The 17,823-nt window shown below is 40.1% G+C and overlaps 1 protein-coding gene across 1 annotated transcript; it reads left to right on the plus strand.

Annotated features, from left to right (window-relative positions):
• The first annotated feature begins 172 nt into the window (after nt 1-172).
• On the plus strand, nt 173-16,230 carry LOC139467961 (WD repeat domain phosphoinositide-interacting protein 4-like). The gene is made up of 12 exons (XM_071249573.1): nt 173-389; nt 1,951-2,031; nt 2,951-3,025; nt 3,859-3,963; nt 4,663-4,762; nt 5,821-5,915; nt 6,318-6,391; nt 8,353-8,475; nt 9,761-9,846; nt 10,208-10,309; nt 10,780-10,898; nt 12,048-16,230. Exons 2-12 carry the CDS (start codon nt 1,980-1,982, stop codon nt 12,152-12,154), a joined length of 1,038 nt encoding a protein of 345 aa, XP_071105674.1. The 5' UTR covers nt 173-389; nt 1,951-1,979; the 3' UTR covers nt 12,155-16,230.
• Nucleotides 16,231-17,823: the final 1,593 nt, after the last annotated feature.

Here is a 17,823-nt window from a genome sequence, read left to right on the forward strand (position 1 = left end):
CCTGCATACATAATTGATATAGAAATATCCACAAATCTGTTTTAATGACAGATCTTAATTTTTATGTTTTGGTTGTTTCACACAATCAGTTTTAGTTTCCTCGGATTCATAGTTACAAATCACCATTCGGAAATATTTCCCGTGCTAACTTTTATAAATACCGTCATGAAAACAAAAACAAGTTGAGGAAACCTACTCGCGTTGATACAAATTTCACTTTTTCAGTGTTACTTGTGTCGTCCAAGATCGACACATTTGTAACATTCTTAAGTATGTGACGGTATCGGACGTACTCCATTTACAATACCATCTGAATACTTGAAAGTCATTTAAACTGTGTCCACTGGTGAATACATCAGCTGTTCTGTTGCTTATGTCACTGTGATCAGGTAAGCCTCTTCAGAAAACAACACTTCTCATTTCTTAACGTGATCTTCAAGCGTGATAACATTTGCTAATGCATGCTTTCTTGACTGCCATTTACTCATAATTCAGATGAAACAGTCCATGATAACTCTTAACCCTCTTCGAATGCCACATTCGCCCTGATTGAGTTTCTATGGCTTATAGGTTTGTCAGAACCACACCAAAATCGCCTTAGAACTTCTGACATTCAACCCACAGTGATGTAATTGTAATACTGTTCAAAGTGGTGTTAGTGAGTAAGTGGGCTGATCGAAATGCTGGAACAGTGTTCCAGTTATATCACGGTGTGTCAGCTTGATGTGGGTGGAAAGCCCAAATTGATGCAAATCTTAGACGTTTACCACTTTGCTGAGACCTATGAGCATGAGTATGGTGCTGACAAACCTAGAAACATAATCTGGGCGAACAAGAATTCAAACTCACAATCATAGGTTTCTGGTGTGCAAGGGATGTAACTCTGCACATCGAATTACCCCCCACCCACCCACCTCAACACACATAAAGTGGTCTTATATCAAATTAACTCACTGACTGAACTGCCCATTGTTTTCTATGAAAAACAGAAGGTATCATTTTGAATAATCCATCTTCTGTTAAAGTAGTATTCTTAACAATCAAGCACTAGTGATGCATTAGGGAGTTAAACCAATTTACCTGGATGGGACCGATGCCTATGCAAGGATCAAATATGATGGACTGATTGCTTCACAAGCTAAAATGTCATTGAAGTTTTTGTCCTAAGAAAATCATCTTCCCAAGGCAAAGGGGTTAACTGACTAGAAAAGTCCAGTTTCAACCTTTTGTCGAACTAGGTATTATGGAACAAATGTTATATTTGGGATAACACATTCTGAGTAAAGTACAGATTCTCACACTTTTTTGGGTTGAGTCCCATCTGGGATTTGAACCCACACCCCAGAGTGAGGCACCTAATTGTCAGCACACAAAGTCAGCAATCTAACCCACTCAGCCACCGAGGCTTCCACAAAAATGAAAGTCTGACAAGTGGTAGTCTAGATCACATGCTTTGTGTACCCCTCTGACATGTGTAAATTGGCACGGCTCCCATGGCCAAAAGCTATGAACACACAATGCCATTTAGAAAGTGGTCAAATGTAACTAATGTAATATTTGGTATAACACTTTCTGAGTAAAGTACAGATTCTCATACATTTTTGGGTTGAGTCCCATCCGGGATTCAAACCCGCACTGCCAGAGTGAGGCACCTAATCAGCAAAGTCAGCGATCTAACCCACTCAGCCACTGAGGCTTCCACAAAAATGAATGTCCTACAACTGGTAGTCAAGATCACATATTTGTGCACCCCTCTGACATGTGTAAATTGGAACGGCATGGGTGGTCCAGTTGTTTCAGATTATGGTTCTTGGTTTGTCAGCACCATACATGAGTTATACCAAAGTGGTAATTGTCTTCTACCTGCATCACACTATAGTATAACCCATAGGCAGCACTGAAGACTTAAACTCAACTCACTCATTTATGCATAAACATTTCCTCTTTCAGTTTGTGCTGTGGAAACCACTTTTGACTGTATGAAGATGTCAAACAGAGGAGTGCTAAGTCTGCGCTTTAACCAGGACTATGGTATAGTCATAAACAATATTTTAATGTGAAGTTTGCTATGATTTGTATAGAGATTGGATATTTTTTTAGGTACAGTTGCAAAACCCAGACATATTTTTAATAAAAACTATGAACGCCACTACTCGTATCCTCGTACGCTTTTGTTATTTCCAACTTTTTGTTTAACTGGGTTATCTGGATTGTATCTTGATGTTATGGTTGGCGAGTAAACTGCATTCAGTTGAGACTGCAGGTTTGATTAATCCTTGGCAGAATCTAAATATTTTTCACAAAAAACATCTTGTAACATGTATTGTTTGTGGCAGACAATTTTTTCTTCTTCAAAAGTCTGAAGCATAATGATTTTTTCAAGCTTTTTTCAGAAAATTTATTTTTTGGGAAAAAAATCCAGGTTTTACCTTGTTTCTGATGGTGTAGGCTGTGACATGTAAATATGTGTTTTGTTTCTGATGCTGTAGGCTGTGACGTGTTAACATGTGTCTGTGTTTTGTTTTTGATGGTGTTGGCTGTGACATGTCAACAAGTGTCTGTGCCTTGTTTGTGATGGTGCAGGCTGTGACGTGTAAACACATGTTCTGTTTCTGAAGCTGTAGGCTATGATGTGTAAACATGGGTCTGTCTTGTTTCTGATGCTATAGACTGTGACATGTAAACATGTGTCTTGTTTCTGAAGCTGTAGGCTGTGACATGTAAACATGTGTCTTGTTTCTGAAGCTGTAGGCTGTGACATGTAAACACATGTTTTGATTCTGAGGCTGTAGGCTCTAACGTGTAAACACATGTTTTGTTTCTGATGCTGTACGCTGTGATGTGTAAACATATGTCTTGTTTCTGAAGCTGTAGGCTGTGACATGTAAACACATGTTGTGTTTCTGAGGCTGAAGGCTGTGACATGTAAACATGTGTCTCTTTCTTGCAGGATGCTTCACATGTGCCACAGAGTCAGGTCTTCGCATTTACAACGTGGACCCTCTCACCCAGAAGCTGTCCCAAGGTAGGTAACCCCACACATGAACTATTATTATTACTCTTAGTCTTGCTTACTGATTGACCAGTGGCTGTAAAAACCCATACATTTTGGTTTGCCGGCTTGTACAGATATCATTGTGTCATTATGTTGATGTGATGTTACTTGCTTGTCACATCATAATTGATCCTGTTTGCTAGATGGATCTATTTGTCATGCACAAATATTTCACTAAAACTAAGTCTTGCAATGTATGAACTCAATGATAAATTCATGGCAACAATTCTTATGCTTGGTAGGTTACCATGGTTACAGGTAAGCAATGTGCCTATATTATTGTGAGTTAATCCAGATATTGGAACAAAAGATTTACACAAAGAATCAGTCGTATTTACAACATCAGTATAGCTTGTAATTCAGACAATGGTGCTTACATTTACAGGAAGAGATGATAATACAATGCAGATACAATATCATGTGAAAATGAATGACTGCCCTGAAAGAGTAATATACCTGCTTCAAAAGAAATTGCAGACAGACTTGAGAAGTAAAATACACAGTCTTTTCAAATAGCGCAAATCACAGCTTATATTCTTAGCTTTTCGTGATATATGGCCTTGACCCAGCATTTCTGGCCCATTCTTATATCTTCCTTTTACTGATTATATCTGGTCATACAATATTTCAGTTGAAACCTATTGATATTTTCAAAAGACCTGATGAAATTATCAAAATATACCCAAATCAACAAAATAAATTGTTATTTATTTAACACTAACTTCTTGCTTCTGTTAACCTGATTTTGTAGTGAAATGATTGCTGTGAAAGCTGGTAGAGAACACTTTTACTGTTTGTTTCAGGGGTAGAGTGTGTGGGCAGTGTGGCCATGGCGGAGATGCTGTTCAGGACAAATGTCCTGGCTCTTGTTGGTGGGGGAAGTCTTCCCAAGTTTGATGAAAAAGCAGGTTTGTGATTTTCTTTTTTCACAATATTGTGAGGGCTGGCCTCACCTGCTGACGGAAGTGCATATGTTTCACTGAAACATTATAGAATCAAGCAAAAGGGAAAAGGGAAAGCAACATTGGGAACACATATTTACCTAATATTTGCTGTTATGATAACAAAATGAATCCCTTATCTTATTGCTGCGCTGGTGTTTTTTCACGAGAACATGACAGAAGCCAAGCTACCTTTTGTAGGATCTTATCTATACCTCTCCTATAAAATACTTGAATTTTATTGATCGATGACATTTTAATAAATTTCCATGTAACCCCCGACCAATATGTGCAGGTTGAAATTCTATAACCCATCGTCATGGCAACTAACATTTTGCTGATCTCAATAACCTTTGCTATTCAAGCTCTTTACAGTGAAGTGGTGTTGTGCTGTGTATATTATTTCCTTGTGATAACTTGTAATGAACCCCTACATGCCAACTTAGAGCGGGGATGGTACAAATGACCTTAAATATCTACTGCTTTTTCAGGTGGCTTGTGAAAAGAATCCTTAATAAAAAACATATTTAACAGGAAATAGATGCGTTTTTATCATATTTTATTGTATTGCAACAAAAAGGTAATTATGATCTTTGATACAATGTATCTTCTTGCTCATGACTGGAATGGTGTTCTGACTGAACTAAATGAGTGTATTTCTGTCAGTGCTGGTGTGGGATGAGTCTCAGAAAGACCCAGAACAGAAGATCCTCATGGACGTCACCTTTGCCCAACCTGTTGTTGCAGTCCGATTACAGAGGGACAGGTAGGTTGTTGCAGTCTGATTACAGAGACAGGTAGGTTGTTGCAGTCTGATTACAGAGACAGGTAGTTTGTGGTAGTCAGATTACAGAGACAGGTAGGTTGCTGCAGTCTGATTACAGAGACAGGTAGGTTGTTGCAGTCTGATTACAGAGACAGGTAGGTTGTGGTAGTCAGATTACAGAGACAGGTAGGTTGCTGCAGTCTGATTACAGAGACAGGTAGGTTGTTGCAGCCTGATTACAGAGACAGGTAGGTTGTTGCAGTCAGATTACAGAGATAGGTAGGTTGTTGCGGTCTGATTACAGAGACAGGTAGTATGTTGCAGCCTGATTACAGAGACAGGTAGGTTGCTGCAGTCTGATTACAGAGACAGGTAGGTTGCTGCAGTCTGATTACAGAGACAGGTAGGTTGTTGCGGTCTGATTACAGAGACAGGTAGTATGTTGCAGTCTGATTACAGAGACAGGTAGGTTGTTGCAGTCTGATTACAGAGACAGGTAGGTTGTAGCAGTCAGATTACAGAGATATGTAGGTTGTTGCGGTCTGATTACAGAGACAGGTAGTATGTTGCAGTCTGATTACAGAGACAGGTAGGTTGTGGTAGTCAGATTACAGAGACAGGTAGGTTGTTGCAGCCTGATTACAGAGATGGGTAGGTTATTGCAGTCAGATTATAAAGATTGGTAGGTTGTTGCGGTCTGATTACAAAGAGACAGGTAGGTTGTTGCCGCCTGATTACAGAGATGGGTAGGTTATTGCAGTCAGATTACAGAGATAGGTAGGTTGTTGTGGTCTGATTACAAAGTAGGTTATTGCAGTCAGATTACAGAGACAGGTATGATGTAGCGATCTGATTACAGAGACAAGTATGATGTTGCAGTCTGATTACAAAGAGACAGGTAGGTTGTTGCAGTCTGATTACAAAGATAGGTAGGATGTTGCAGTTAGATTACAACGAGATTATTAACTTTTAAGGCAATCCCTAAGACATGCTGAATCACAGAGTGTGGTGAATGGTCGGAGTCCCAAGTTGTGACTGATGTTTTGTGTTTCCTCCAGGTTGATCGTTGCCCTGAGGAACCAGGTCCATGTGTTCTCCTTCCCAAACAACCCACAGAAACTCTACACCTTCGACACCAGGGACAACCCCAGAGGTGGGTTCAATTATATTTCTATCTGGCATTTCTTGAATTTCTTTTTTCTCAAATTCATAAAAGTTATTGCATGTTATACTGCCATCATGTTTTTGAAGAGTAAATCATGTTAATATGTTACCAAACTTGATACATACGCTTCTATTATTCCATGATAATTAAAATTTGCACTTGTGTGAAACATATCAGTAGACTTATTAAAGGTTGAAGCCTTTGTAGTTGTATGTTGATACTCAGTTATAGGCAACACATGATCCCTAGATGACTGTTATACCTGATGTTACCTCTAGGGCCTTGAGGTGTTGTGTTTAGCCCTGCCCATCTAATATGATTTAAACACATGTATGGTTGTTTCATTGCCTTGTGCAACATCATATAGTATTTGTTTATGTTTGTGACCAGGATTGGTAGAAGTGAGTCCATTCGGTCGGACGCTGGTGTTCCCAGGCCACAAGTGTGGCAGTGTGCAGGTTGTGGTAAGTAGGTCATTTACCTCTCGTTGGTTGGTTTTTGATGTTTAACTCTGCACTCAGCAATATTCCAGCTATATGACGGCGGTCTGTAATTAATCGAGTCTGGACCAGACAATCCAGTGATTAATATCATGAGCATCGCTCCACGCATTTGGGATAGATGACATGCATCTACCAAGTCAGCGAACCTGACCACCCGATCCCGTTAGTCGCCTCTTACGACAAGCATAGTCGCCTTTTAAGGCAAGCGTGGGTTGCTGAAGACCTATTCTACCCCGAATCTTCACGGGTCCATTCACCTGTCACTTGTCTGGCATGAGGAGAAGATTTTAGTACTAAAGATTGTGACTCTTCATACTTCACTGGTCAGGATACTCTGTGTTCCTCCGTCACCACTATATACATACTGGGTATTAGGGCTGGGACAGGTAACTCGGGTACTCGGGTAGGGTGGGTCCTGAGTAGGACCCGGGTACCCACAGGACAACCCGGACCCATGGTTCATCACATGATATATTGTTTAATGACAAAAACTTACTATACCTCAGTGGTTACACTACAAGTCGCTACAAGTTTTCCTTTTGACTTGTATATGTTTGAGTAAACATGAAGCTTTAGTCAACTTCAGTGTAGGCATGATCTGATCGTTAGATACATGTATCTCAATGGCTTTTGCCAGGGCTGCCGTAAAACAATTCCCGGTCAGACATTTTGTAGCTATCTCTTGAGGCCTACAGTGGGTACCCGGGTAGGATCAGGTAATAGGGGGTCGGGTACCCGGGTAGGATCAGGTAATAGGGGGTCGGGTACCTGGGTAGTAAATTTGGACTCGTCCCAGCCCTATGGAGTATGTATGCTTGGGGATAGAGTGGTGACATTTGTCTATTTTAAAAAAGGCTGATGCAGTGAGACCGTTATTACTCATGGAAGTCACATGGCCCCTACTCTAAAGGACCATGCCTGAAATCTGGGTTAAACCTACCACTGCCTGCCATTGAGGCCCTGTGTAGAGCAGATGACCACAAGGCTAGGACACATGTTGAACACATTGTCAGGAGGAGAAAACATTGCTGTCTGTGTGATGTATGCTGAGCGCTCACTGGTCTGAGTATAGCTGACTTCCCTCTGTGTGGAAGCACACCATGCTTGACTACACCACAAAGCGGCTCTATATATTTATGGGTGATGTAGGACACAGAACCATATATCGCCATGATCCCCCTTACAAGCCTTTAAAATCGTGATTACATGATCAGTTTGCATACTTCAGTAGGGATTTGTTGACATGGTATTTCCGGTGTTACATGCTCACAGTAATGTCTTTGTGATGGGGAAAAAACCCATCAAAACTCTTCAACCCCCCTTATAAGACGACCCCCCCTTGAAACCCTCCTAATTCTAAGAACGAAAAACTTGCCTTATACACAGCGGTATAAGGTGTATGCAGAATTGATGCTGTAACCAAGATAGATGTAACTATTATAACAAACACGGAAGTCCAATGTTTTACGGTCCTGGGACAATTTCGAGTCTGAATGTTGAAACAGTTGTGGAATTGAGACGTTCTCTCTGTATATAATGAGAACCCCAACCTGTTGGATTGAATAACATCTCATAGTCTGATTTTGCAGACACGTTTAGTGGCTTTTGGTTGACTTGGATCATACTGGCAGTGATTGATGAATGTCCAGATCCTACTGTTATTTCAATCGCTATAACAAAGAATTTTTTTATTCAAAATGGAAACAGTGGAAACTAATGTTATTATTCATTGGATACAAGTTGTGAATTTTGGAAATAACAAATTGTTATGGTTATATTATAATGTCTGTTGCATGCCTGTCATCTAAGTTTGCTGTGAGTTGTGTCCCTTAGCCCTGCTAGAAACCAACACCATGATTTAACGGAAATACCACTCAAACCGGCGCTAAACTGAATTCACTCCTTTACTGTTCCGTGGCTAGGACCTGGAGATGACGCAGCCTGAACACACCGTGTCCCCTGTCACCATCAACACACACCAGAGTGAGCTGGCCTGTCTCGCACTGGACCAGAAGGGCAAGCTCCTCGCTACAGCTTCACGGAAGGTCAGCATGCATCGCTGTCACATCACAATAGTGTCATGACTCAACTGAGGCCAAGCTGTCACATCACACCTGTGTCACGACTCAACTAAGGCCAAGCTGTCACATCACACTAATGTCACGACTCAACTAAGGCCAAGCTGTCACATCACACTAGTGTCACGACTCAACTAAGGCTAAGCTGTCACATCACACTAGTGTCACGACTCAACTAAGGCCAAGCTGTCACATCACACTAGTGTCATGACTCAACTAAGGCCAAGCTGTCACATCACACTAGTGTCATGGCTCAACTAAGGCCAAGCTGTCACATCACACTAGTGTCACGACTCAACTAAGGCCAAGCTGTCACATCACACTAGTGTCATGACTCAACTAAGGCCAAGCGTTTTGATACAGATACAGATACAGATTTCTGGGTGTAAAATACTTGTAAATATGTTGAGGGGGGGGAAATAGGATAAGAAAGGCATTTCAGATTTGTTTTAGGTTTCAGAAAATATATCAAACTATACTGCCATGTGACAATCTCGGTTTTGCAAATTAACAGTGTATGCACCTTTTTTTGCATTAGGCAGTGTAACAAAAGTACATTTTAGGTGGCTAGTTCATTTCAATTATGTATTGTAAACTAAAACGAGATATAAATATGATGCTTCCCTAGCTTCTGGAAGTAAACAAGCCTTTTAACGTGATCTCATGCATGCGCGAAAAGAATGATATCTCTTCCTCATTTCTCTGGCTTCCACATTGAACAGGGGAAAAAAATATTTGGATGTTTTTGATTACCATCGGCAGTTTTTTACTACAGTTAATTGGTTTATCGACTTCACTTTCCTAGATAGGAATTTGTTTTTTAAATAGGAACGCCTACATAGTCAGTTACTATGTTGGATATTGAAGCCTTACCCCACAGCCAAAATGACGCCAAATGTTCATTTGTTTATTGTTCCCAATGTGACAATTAGTTTAATGTGACATCGTTCCAAAACTGAGCTGATGTCACCACTTGAGATCAGGACACCCACATGTTTCTACATTATTTTTCAGAAAAAGAGACTAAGAAATTTAAAAGACTCTACTCACATCTAGGAATACCTGATCATCTATCCCCTGGACTTAATGTTGGAACTTACAAAACAATTCACTAAGGAGAGATAACCTTTAAATCTGTGTTGGTCTATTGTGACTCGTAGTGACTGTAGTTATGAAATATAAATGTATATGTTTCCTCAATACAAGTAATATCCTGATGTTTGTTTGACCGGTATGTGTGATATGTGTTCAGGGGACCCTGATCCGAGTATTTGACGTAGCTACCAAGAAGCTTGTGGTTGAGCTGCGACGAGGGGCAGACCCAGCAGTCCTCTACTGGTGAGTTGGTCATTGGAAACTGAGGCTCTGTCTTAAATCATCATTAAGTTTATAATGTTTTTGCCAAGTCTTTGGGGTTGTGGTCAAATTAAAACTAAAATGTTGGAATCTTTTTAAATATGAAATAACAATACATGAATTGAAAGAAAGTATGTTTCTTGGAATGACAAGTCAGTGGGTTATTTTTAGTCATCTTCTTCCAATTTTTTATTGTAATTGAAATTGTGAATGAAAGTAAAATAAAAACTGAATTGGCTAGTAGAAAAAAAAGACTGTTCTTAACTTCATATTTTCCTTTTTTTTCTGACTGAGAGTCGCTGGAACATTTAACACACTTAAATATGTGCATGTATGTTTATAGCATCTCCTTCAGTGCTGACTCAGCGTTCCTGTGTGCTTCAAGTGACAAGGGCACTGTGCATATATTTGCAGTCAAAGACACGAAACTCAACAGGACATCAACGTGAGTTCAGGTTCTGTTCTGTTTTAACTGAACAAAATATTAATGTCCGAAAGAGAGAATACCATACTGACACAGACTCAAAACGAGGCTATGGCAGTGACTGGATCCAGGATATTTGGCATGATAGAAAGGAGATGTGATACACTGATAATCGACGATGCCAGTGATACAATAATCTAGAGAAGCCAACATTCTATTGCTGTAATTCTGACAAGGGGTTAAAAGTTCATTTACCCACTTCGGTGAAACCCACGAGCACGGGTATGGTGCTGACAAACCTAGAACCATAATCCGGGCGAACCGGGATTCCAACCCACACTCATAGGTTTCTGGCGTGCCCAAAGGACGCAACTCTGCACAGCGATTAGTGGCGTCTTAGACAACTGGGCCACCAGTGCCCCCTTACCCACTTAGACATACGTAAGTGAGTTCTCTCTGATCTCCTGAGATTCCATTTTGTGATGTTTCAGATTCAAGAAGATGGGTTTCCTTGGTCCCTATGTGGAATCTCAGTGGGGCCTGGCCAGCTTCACAGTTGCTGCGGAGTGTGCCTGTATCTGCGCCTTCGGTTCCTCCAGCTCTGTTATAGGTAGCATCACTGTCCGAAAACACTTCTCGTCTGTTGATTATCATTTATTAAACTAGATAGCAATGTTTGTTTGTTTGTTTGTTCTTCAACCTTGCTCACAGCAATATTCCAGCTATATAACAGAGATTGTAAAAAATCCAGTCTGAAGCAGACAATCCAGTGATTAACATCATGAGCAATGATCCATGCCACTGGGAACAATGCCACCCAATCAACCATATCACAGAGTCTGACCACCTGGTCCATTAAGTCACATTAAGCATGGGTTGCTGGGGATCATTTGATCAGTTGTTATTAGCATGTCACAAAAATCATTTAAGTTATTATTACAAAGGTTTATTAAAAATGTTTATTTCACTAGAACACAAATGATGATGTGACTGGTAATGTAAACATGTCAATCAAGGAAAAGTTAATAAAGAGTAAGTGAGTATGGTTTTACACTGCTTTTATCACTATTCCAGCAATATCACGGCAGGGGACACCGGAAAGGGGCTTTACACATTGTACCATATGGGGAATCAAACCCAGGTCTTCGATGTGACGAGCGTATGCTTTTACCACTAGGCTACCCAGTGAATAAAGAGATAGTACTGTGAACCTTAGAGTATTCCACATGAAATATTGGATATTGTGTTATGTCCCTTGATATAAATGTGTATGTGTTCATGTAATAAATAGGATCACATATTTCTATATAGCAGCCTTTAATGGCAGCAGAGTTTACTCTATCCCCCTGCGAAGATCACCAACCCATGCTTATCAGAAGAGGCAACTAACAGGATCGGGTGGTCAGTCTCATTGACTTGCATGATGCATGTCATCGTATCCCAAATGTGTAGATCGATGCTCATCTTGTGGATCACTGGATTGTCTGTACCAGATTTGATTATTGACAGATTGCTGTTATATAGATGGAGTGAGGCATTAAATAACAAACTATTGTACTCATATTGTCTATGAAATATTTTATTCATTCAACTAATATGTAAACATAGGGTTTAAATTTTTTAATCTTTAAATCAAGATTGTATGGTTTTCATATTTGTGTTACAGTCCATTATCTTCCTAGTAAGACAACTTAGATTTGTACAAATGTTATATCTACATGTTGAATGTGATGATTAATCTGCCTTTGTTTATCTTCAGCTGTTTGTGTGGATGGAACATTCCACAAGTACGTGTTTACATCTGATGGCAACTGTAACCGCGAGGCATATGACGTCTACCTCGACATGGGGGAAGATATGGAGTGAAAACATTGGTGCTTCTGTTATAACTGGGGAAATTACACATCGTTACTTCATGTGCAATCAGGGTAGTATGACAAACTACAGAACATAGGCGCTACCATTATAACCTGAGACATTATGCATCTTCATTCTTTGGACTATCAGGATAATACGACACACATGTTGGCTACGTAGAACACACACAGCACCAGCATTGACCATAACAGACAAGCCAGACTGCAACTGAGATTGGGGATCTGATGGGTACTTGAGTGCTCCAGCAAGGTTCAGGTTCAGATGGATTAGAGTCCTGCAGGAGTTGTGTACCCTGCCAGGGGAGATAACTCACATTGTCACTTCATAGAAACGCATGGAAAAGACATGGCTTGGTATTGAGGCAGATACTTGAATCCCTGTTTTTCTAGCAGTCAAGTCCTAGTTCAGATCACTGAACTGATGTCATCAGAGAGAATGTTATTTGACTTGATTTGGCTTAAAAAAGTTAAAAAGAATTGGTTCTCAGGCAATGACTTTTGAAAATATAGTGTGGGTGGGCAGTGTTTTTTGTTGTTGCTTGTTCAAACTATTATGTAACCAAATAAACAGTTGTGTACCATCAACCTGGGAAAGGGCCTCCCTACATAAACAAGCATACAAACTCCTATTGTCACCATAACCATAACACGGGATGCACAGTAAAGCAGTGTGCATGTGAAGGGAAGTAACTGTGTGCTATATTGGATTGCATTGTTTTTAAGTATTAGGATTATACTATATTTTTGAAAATGGAAATATAAACATGAGGAAGACTTAATTATGATGCTGGCGGTACGTGAGAACAAAGACTTTTTTTTAACCTTACTGCCTGATACATTAACACACTATAGGTTTTTACAGGCTGACTGTCACTGATGTCTATTTAAATTTGAGCTATTTCATTTATAATATCATAGTCTTTGTGTATTTTTCTGAGAGGCTTTTTGTTACTTTTTTGTCCAATATTATATTCACCTCATTAAATGGCATAGCTTTTTGGTCCCCTCATGGGTGCTTACTGTGCATATATCATCTCTGTGTTGATGCTAAGAAGCTGAGACATGACCCACATCTGCCACTGTTGGCCTGAACATGGTGGTGCAAGTACAGGCAAACTGCCCTAGCAGTTGGTTTCATTTCACTTTGGGGGGGGGGTGGAGTGGTCCAGTGGCTCAAGTGTTTGCTGGTCATGGCCCGGGTTTGATTCCGAAAAGGGGTACAGTGAGCCCCATTTCTGGTGCCCTTCTGCAGTGGTAGAAACTAACAGTTTCAGTCCACCATTCCTTATAATGATAACGTAGCAAAACTCTTGAAAAGGGCAAATTTCTACTGGTCCTTATGATATCTTTTGGGAAGTTTGGCAAGGACTGTAGGATTAGCACCAATTTCTAATGCTGCCTTCTGCCATGATACTGCTAGATTATTGCTAAAAGCAGCTTAAAGCCTCACTCAGTCATAATGCTCCTCAGTGCTGTGTATATAATGTTCCAGCTATATTTCTAGAACTACATCATCAATACTTTTCGGTTTTGTATACGCCCTGTTCCTCCATTATGATGAAATGAGACTGTACAACTCTCAGATGTCAAAGGAACCCTACTTTGTGCATGAACATTGCTTGAACCCTACTATTGCCTGATAATGAAGTGTGTAGAGCAGATGACCACATTTGATGGCAAATGTTGCATTAACAATATGTTGCCAATGTAATTAGCACTTAATGGTCATAGTACTCCTAGTTTCCCTCTGGCTAGAGTGAGTGAGTGAGTGAGTTGGGTTTAACGCCGCTTTTAACAGTATTACAGTTATATCACGGCGTGTCAGCTTAATGTGGGAGGAAAGCCCGAAGTGATGCAGGTCTCAGACGTTTACCACTTCGGTGAAACCCACGAGCACGGGTATGGTGCCGACAAACCTAGAAACATAATCGGGGCGAACCGGGATTCGAACCCACAATCATAGGTTTCTGGCGTGCCCAAGGGACGCAACTCTGCACAGCGAACCGCGGCGCCTTAGACGACTGGGCCACCCGTGCCCCCCCTCTGGCTAGAACTACAACTATACTGTAAAGCAGCCACATGTATTCCCAGGTGGTAGAGGAACAGGATGTGTATAGATGAACCAACCTACAAACAGTACTGGGAACTATGTGCAGTAGTCAGGAATCGGAGACTGATAGCATTATAATATGTTGCCGCATTTGTTTTTGAGTGAGTGAGTGAGTATGGTTTTATGCTTCTTTTAGCAATATTCCAGCAATATCACGGTGGGGGACACCTGAAATGGGCTTCACACATTGTACCCATGTGGGAAATTGAACACAGGCCTTTGGTGTGACGAGCGATTGCTTTAACCACTAGACTGCCCCACCATCCCCATTTGCTTTGAATGCACTACATGTAGAAATGGCTCTTCATATACTGTTGTCAAATGTTTTTTATGAAACAACTTTGCATTTGCTGTTTCTCTAGTTAAAGGTTAAAGTTTAGCTGTGACTGTATGTCATACAGCCAATCCTCATGATCCACAGTAGGTAGAACCAATGGACAGGAGTTGAGTTCTGAGATAAAAAGAGTACTGTCCATACACAGCTTTCCTCTGTACCAAGGACTTGGACACTCTGTATTCATGTGATGGTTTTACAGATGCTTTCTTACCAATCATCAGTAGGTTGAAATAATTTGTGTCGCTGACATTCTACAAATGTTTATTTGAGATAAAGTTCTTGGATCTGGTTGGTGAAGAAGGAGAAAATAAGTGCTAATTCTGTGCATGATATTTAATATCTACATGGTAACATGTCTTTACCTTGACAGAGAGTGTTCTCTTAATAAGGGGCCCGTCGGGTAGCCTAGTGGTTAAAGTGTGTGAAGCCTATTACTGGTGTCCCCCGCTGTGATATTGCTGGAATATTGCTAAAAGCGGCGTAAAACCATACTCACTCACTCTATTAATAAGGTGTGTAATGAGTGAGTGTGTTGGGACTGATGCTGCTTTTGGCAATACTCCAGCAATATTGTGGAGGGGACACAAAGAAGAGGCTTCACACATTGAGGAAGGGGTCTAATGCCAAATATATACAATTCATGTGATCAATCATTATCTAAAAGGTTATGTATTGTAGTTGTAGCTTTTCTGTTTTCTTGTCTATCTAAGATAGTGTATTTGGGAAAGAAAAGAAATAAACTATTCGTAGTGATTTTCATATTTAATTTTAGCTCCGTTTCGTCAAATCCATAAACCATAAAATCACAGGAATGTGAAATTCTGACGTCAACAAAAGTGCATGCCTTTGCACGACATATTTTTATAAAGAGTGGGGTGTTTGAGAGTGAAAATTTCATGATTGCATTAGTTTAATCAGAACTTCAGACTCATGTGGTAACTTCTTTGATAGGCATTTAGAAGTTTGAGTACTAAGTACTATCAACAACTTCTTTATTGTAATAAAGAGTGACGTTTCGGTGTAGGTTCTAACACTGTTATCAAGCAATTGTCTTGCTTGATAACGGTGTTAGAACCTACACCGAAACACCTTAATTGTAATAAAGAAGTTGTTCATCCATAAATTCTTATCCTTACTCATTGTGTTGCCTAAATTTCAAACAGAGTTGTGAAATATATTGAAAGGCATGGTGTAGATTTGCTCCAGAATGGCTTCAAATACCCCTTACTACAGTCTGTCATGTACAATGCTCTTGGAGGTCAGCATTTTGAGATGTGGGTTTGATATGATGAGAGGTGCCTGTGGCTACATTTAAAGCACTTTTGTCATGAGCAAGGAAGAGTTGTATGTGATAACTTGGTATTTCACACTGTATCCTGTGATATATGGCCTGTATTGTGATACAAGTTGTACAATACTGAATTTACGTTGTACATATTCCAATAGTACTTCTTGTTAGAATTATAACTTGTTACCTAGAGCATGTATAATTGATGGTGTGTGTTGATGAACTATTGTGCTTGGGCCACACTGGCATTAGAAATGGTCCTGATTATGTAAATGAGATTATTATGAATGAAAGCTTATCTAGGTGGATGGTTAAAGATTTGAATTGTGAATAAAGATAATGTATGTGTGTTCTTTTGTGTTTGTGTATGGCCAGCTGGTCTTAAAGGTGTTATCATACCTCCATGTCAGAATGATGAGATCTGATTGGTTCGCATGATCCTGATAAAATACTGGGAAAGGTATTTCTGAACAGGAGAATAAATCCCTTATACCCCGCCATGAAGAAAACAGGCTGCGTGTGGATTTCTGACTGGGATAATCAATCCCTTATACCCCACTTCAAAGCTAAAGGCTTTTTCTGAGTCATTGAAAGTCATGTGACATAGCACAAGTTAACCTCAATCGAACTAATGTTTTCTATCAATTTTCTATTTTGTTTAAATTCTTTTACAATGGCAGAATGAAACATGTCTGTAAGATAAAATCGATGTGACAGTACCACAAGGTGTACATGCAGTTTTAGGAGTCCAGTGTTAGGTTTTATACCATGAGCTGGAGGTGTGAGTATGCAGGATGCATAAGACCACATGTAGCCCTTGTGACACTGCTACAGCTTATATTAGTACAGTCTTACACTCCACTGTAGGGACTGATGAATACATGTCCAGGACAAATATGACGGTGGCTTCTAAATAATTCTGTCTTGAACAGATGAACCAGTGATTGATATAAAGAGCATTGTTTTTGCTCACCATCATGATGTGATGACTTAAGCAACCACATCACAGAGTCTGACCACCTGACCACCCTTACAAGCATAGGTTGCTAGGGACCTATTTCAAATATGGAATCCACATGAGCATGTACATAGGTCATATGTGTCACATGGAAGTGTGTCACTTAAGACATACAATACATTACATTACAAATTATATCTATGGTGATACAGGGCATGTAAATCAATGTATTGTATCGTGGGACTTGTATTGGGATACAATGCTGTATCACCGTATTGTGACACCACTGTGAAACACATGAGCACAAGTATGATGCTGACAAACCAGGAATCAATTTTGGGCTGGAATCTGAACCAAAGATCAGCAGATCCTGTCACATCTAGGGGACTCTAGAAACTAAGCAATTTTGCAGTGCCTTGAACAACTGGAACCTGTGTCCCAAGGAGCATAGTGAAAGACCATTTGTGACGAAACAAATTCAGAAACTAATATAGTTACATTAATTTAATGTTTATTTACAAAGTGAAGTTTGTACATCTTACACACTCCACCAAATACATCTCTCAAACAATCCAGTGTACACAAACAGTTCTTGTGTTGGAGTAGCCTCCAACAAATAACAAATAGAAGGAAATGAAACTAAAAGGAGTCAATCTAATTTTGGACAGCTTAACAAGGTCAAATGCCAAGTAATGGGAAATGCAGATATCACTGCTGTTTGAATTCAGCTGAAGGACATAGTCATCTTAGTGGTAGGGTTCACATTGTGGGTGTAGACTGGGCTAGGGTTCACATTGAGGGTGTAGAGTAACGCTGGGCTAGGGTTCACATTGAGGGTGTAGAGTAACGCTGGGCTAGGGTTCACATTGTGGGTGTAGAGTAAAGCTGGGCTAGGGTTCACATTGAGGGTGTAGAGTAACACTGGGCTAGGGTTCACATTGTGGGTGTAGAGTAAAGCTGGGCTA

This window comes from Haliotis cracherodii, unplaced genomic scaffold, assembly GCF_022045235.1.
Source record: "Haliotis cracherodii isolate W230 unplaced genomic scaffold, xgHalCrac1.p SCAF_2, whole genome shotgun sequence".
Classification (NCBI taxonomy): domain Eukaryota; kingdom Metazoa; phylum Mollusca; class Gastropoda; order Lepetellida; family Haliotidae; genus Haliotis; species Haliotis cracherodii.

Bases quoted from the DNA above. Each gene is read 5' to 3' on its own strand.
- LOC139467961 (XM_071249573.1), top strand. From the start codon at position 1,980: ATGAAGATGTCAAACAGAGGAGTGCTAAGTCTGCGCTTTAACCAGGAC. The intron at 5,916-6,317 runs GTGGGTTCAATT...GTTTGTGACCAG, and splicing joins CACCAGGGACAACCCCAGAG to GATTGGTAGAAGTGAGTCCA. The intron at 10,899-12,047 runs GTAGCATCACTG...GTTTATCTTCAG, and splicing joins TTCCTCCAGCTCTGTTATAG to CTGTTTGTGTGGATGGAACA.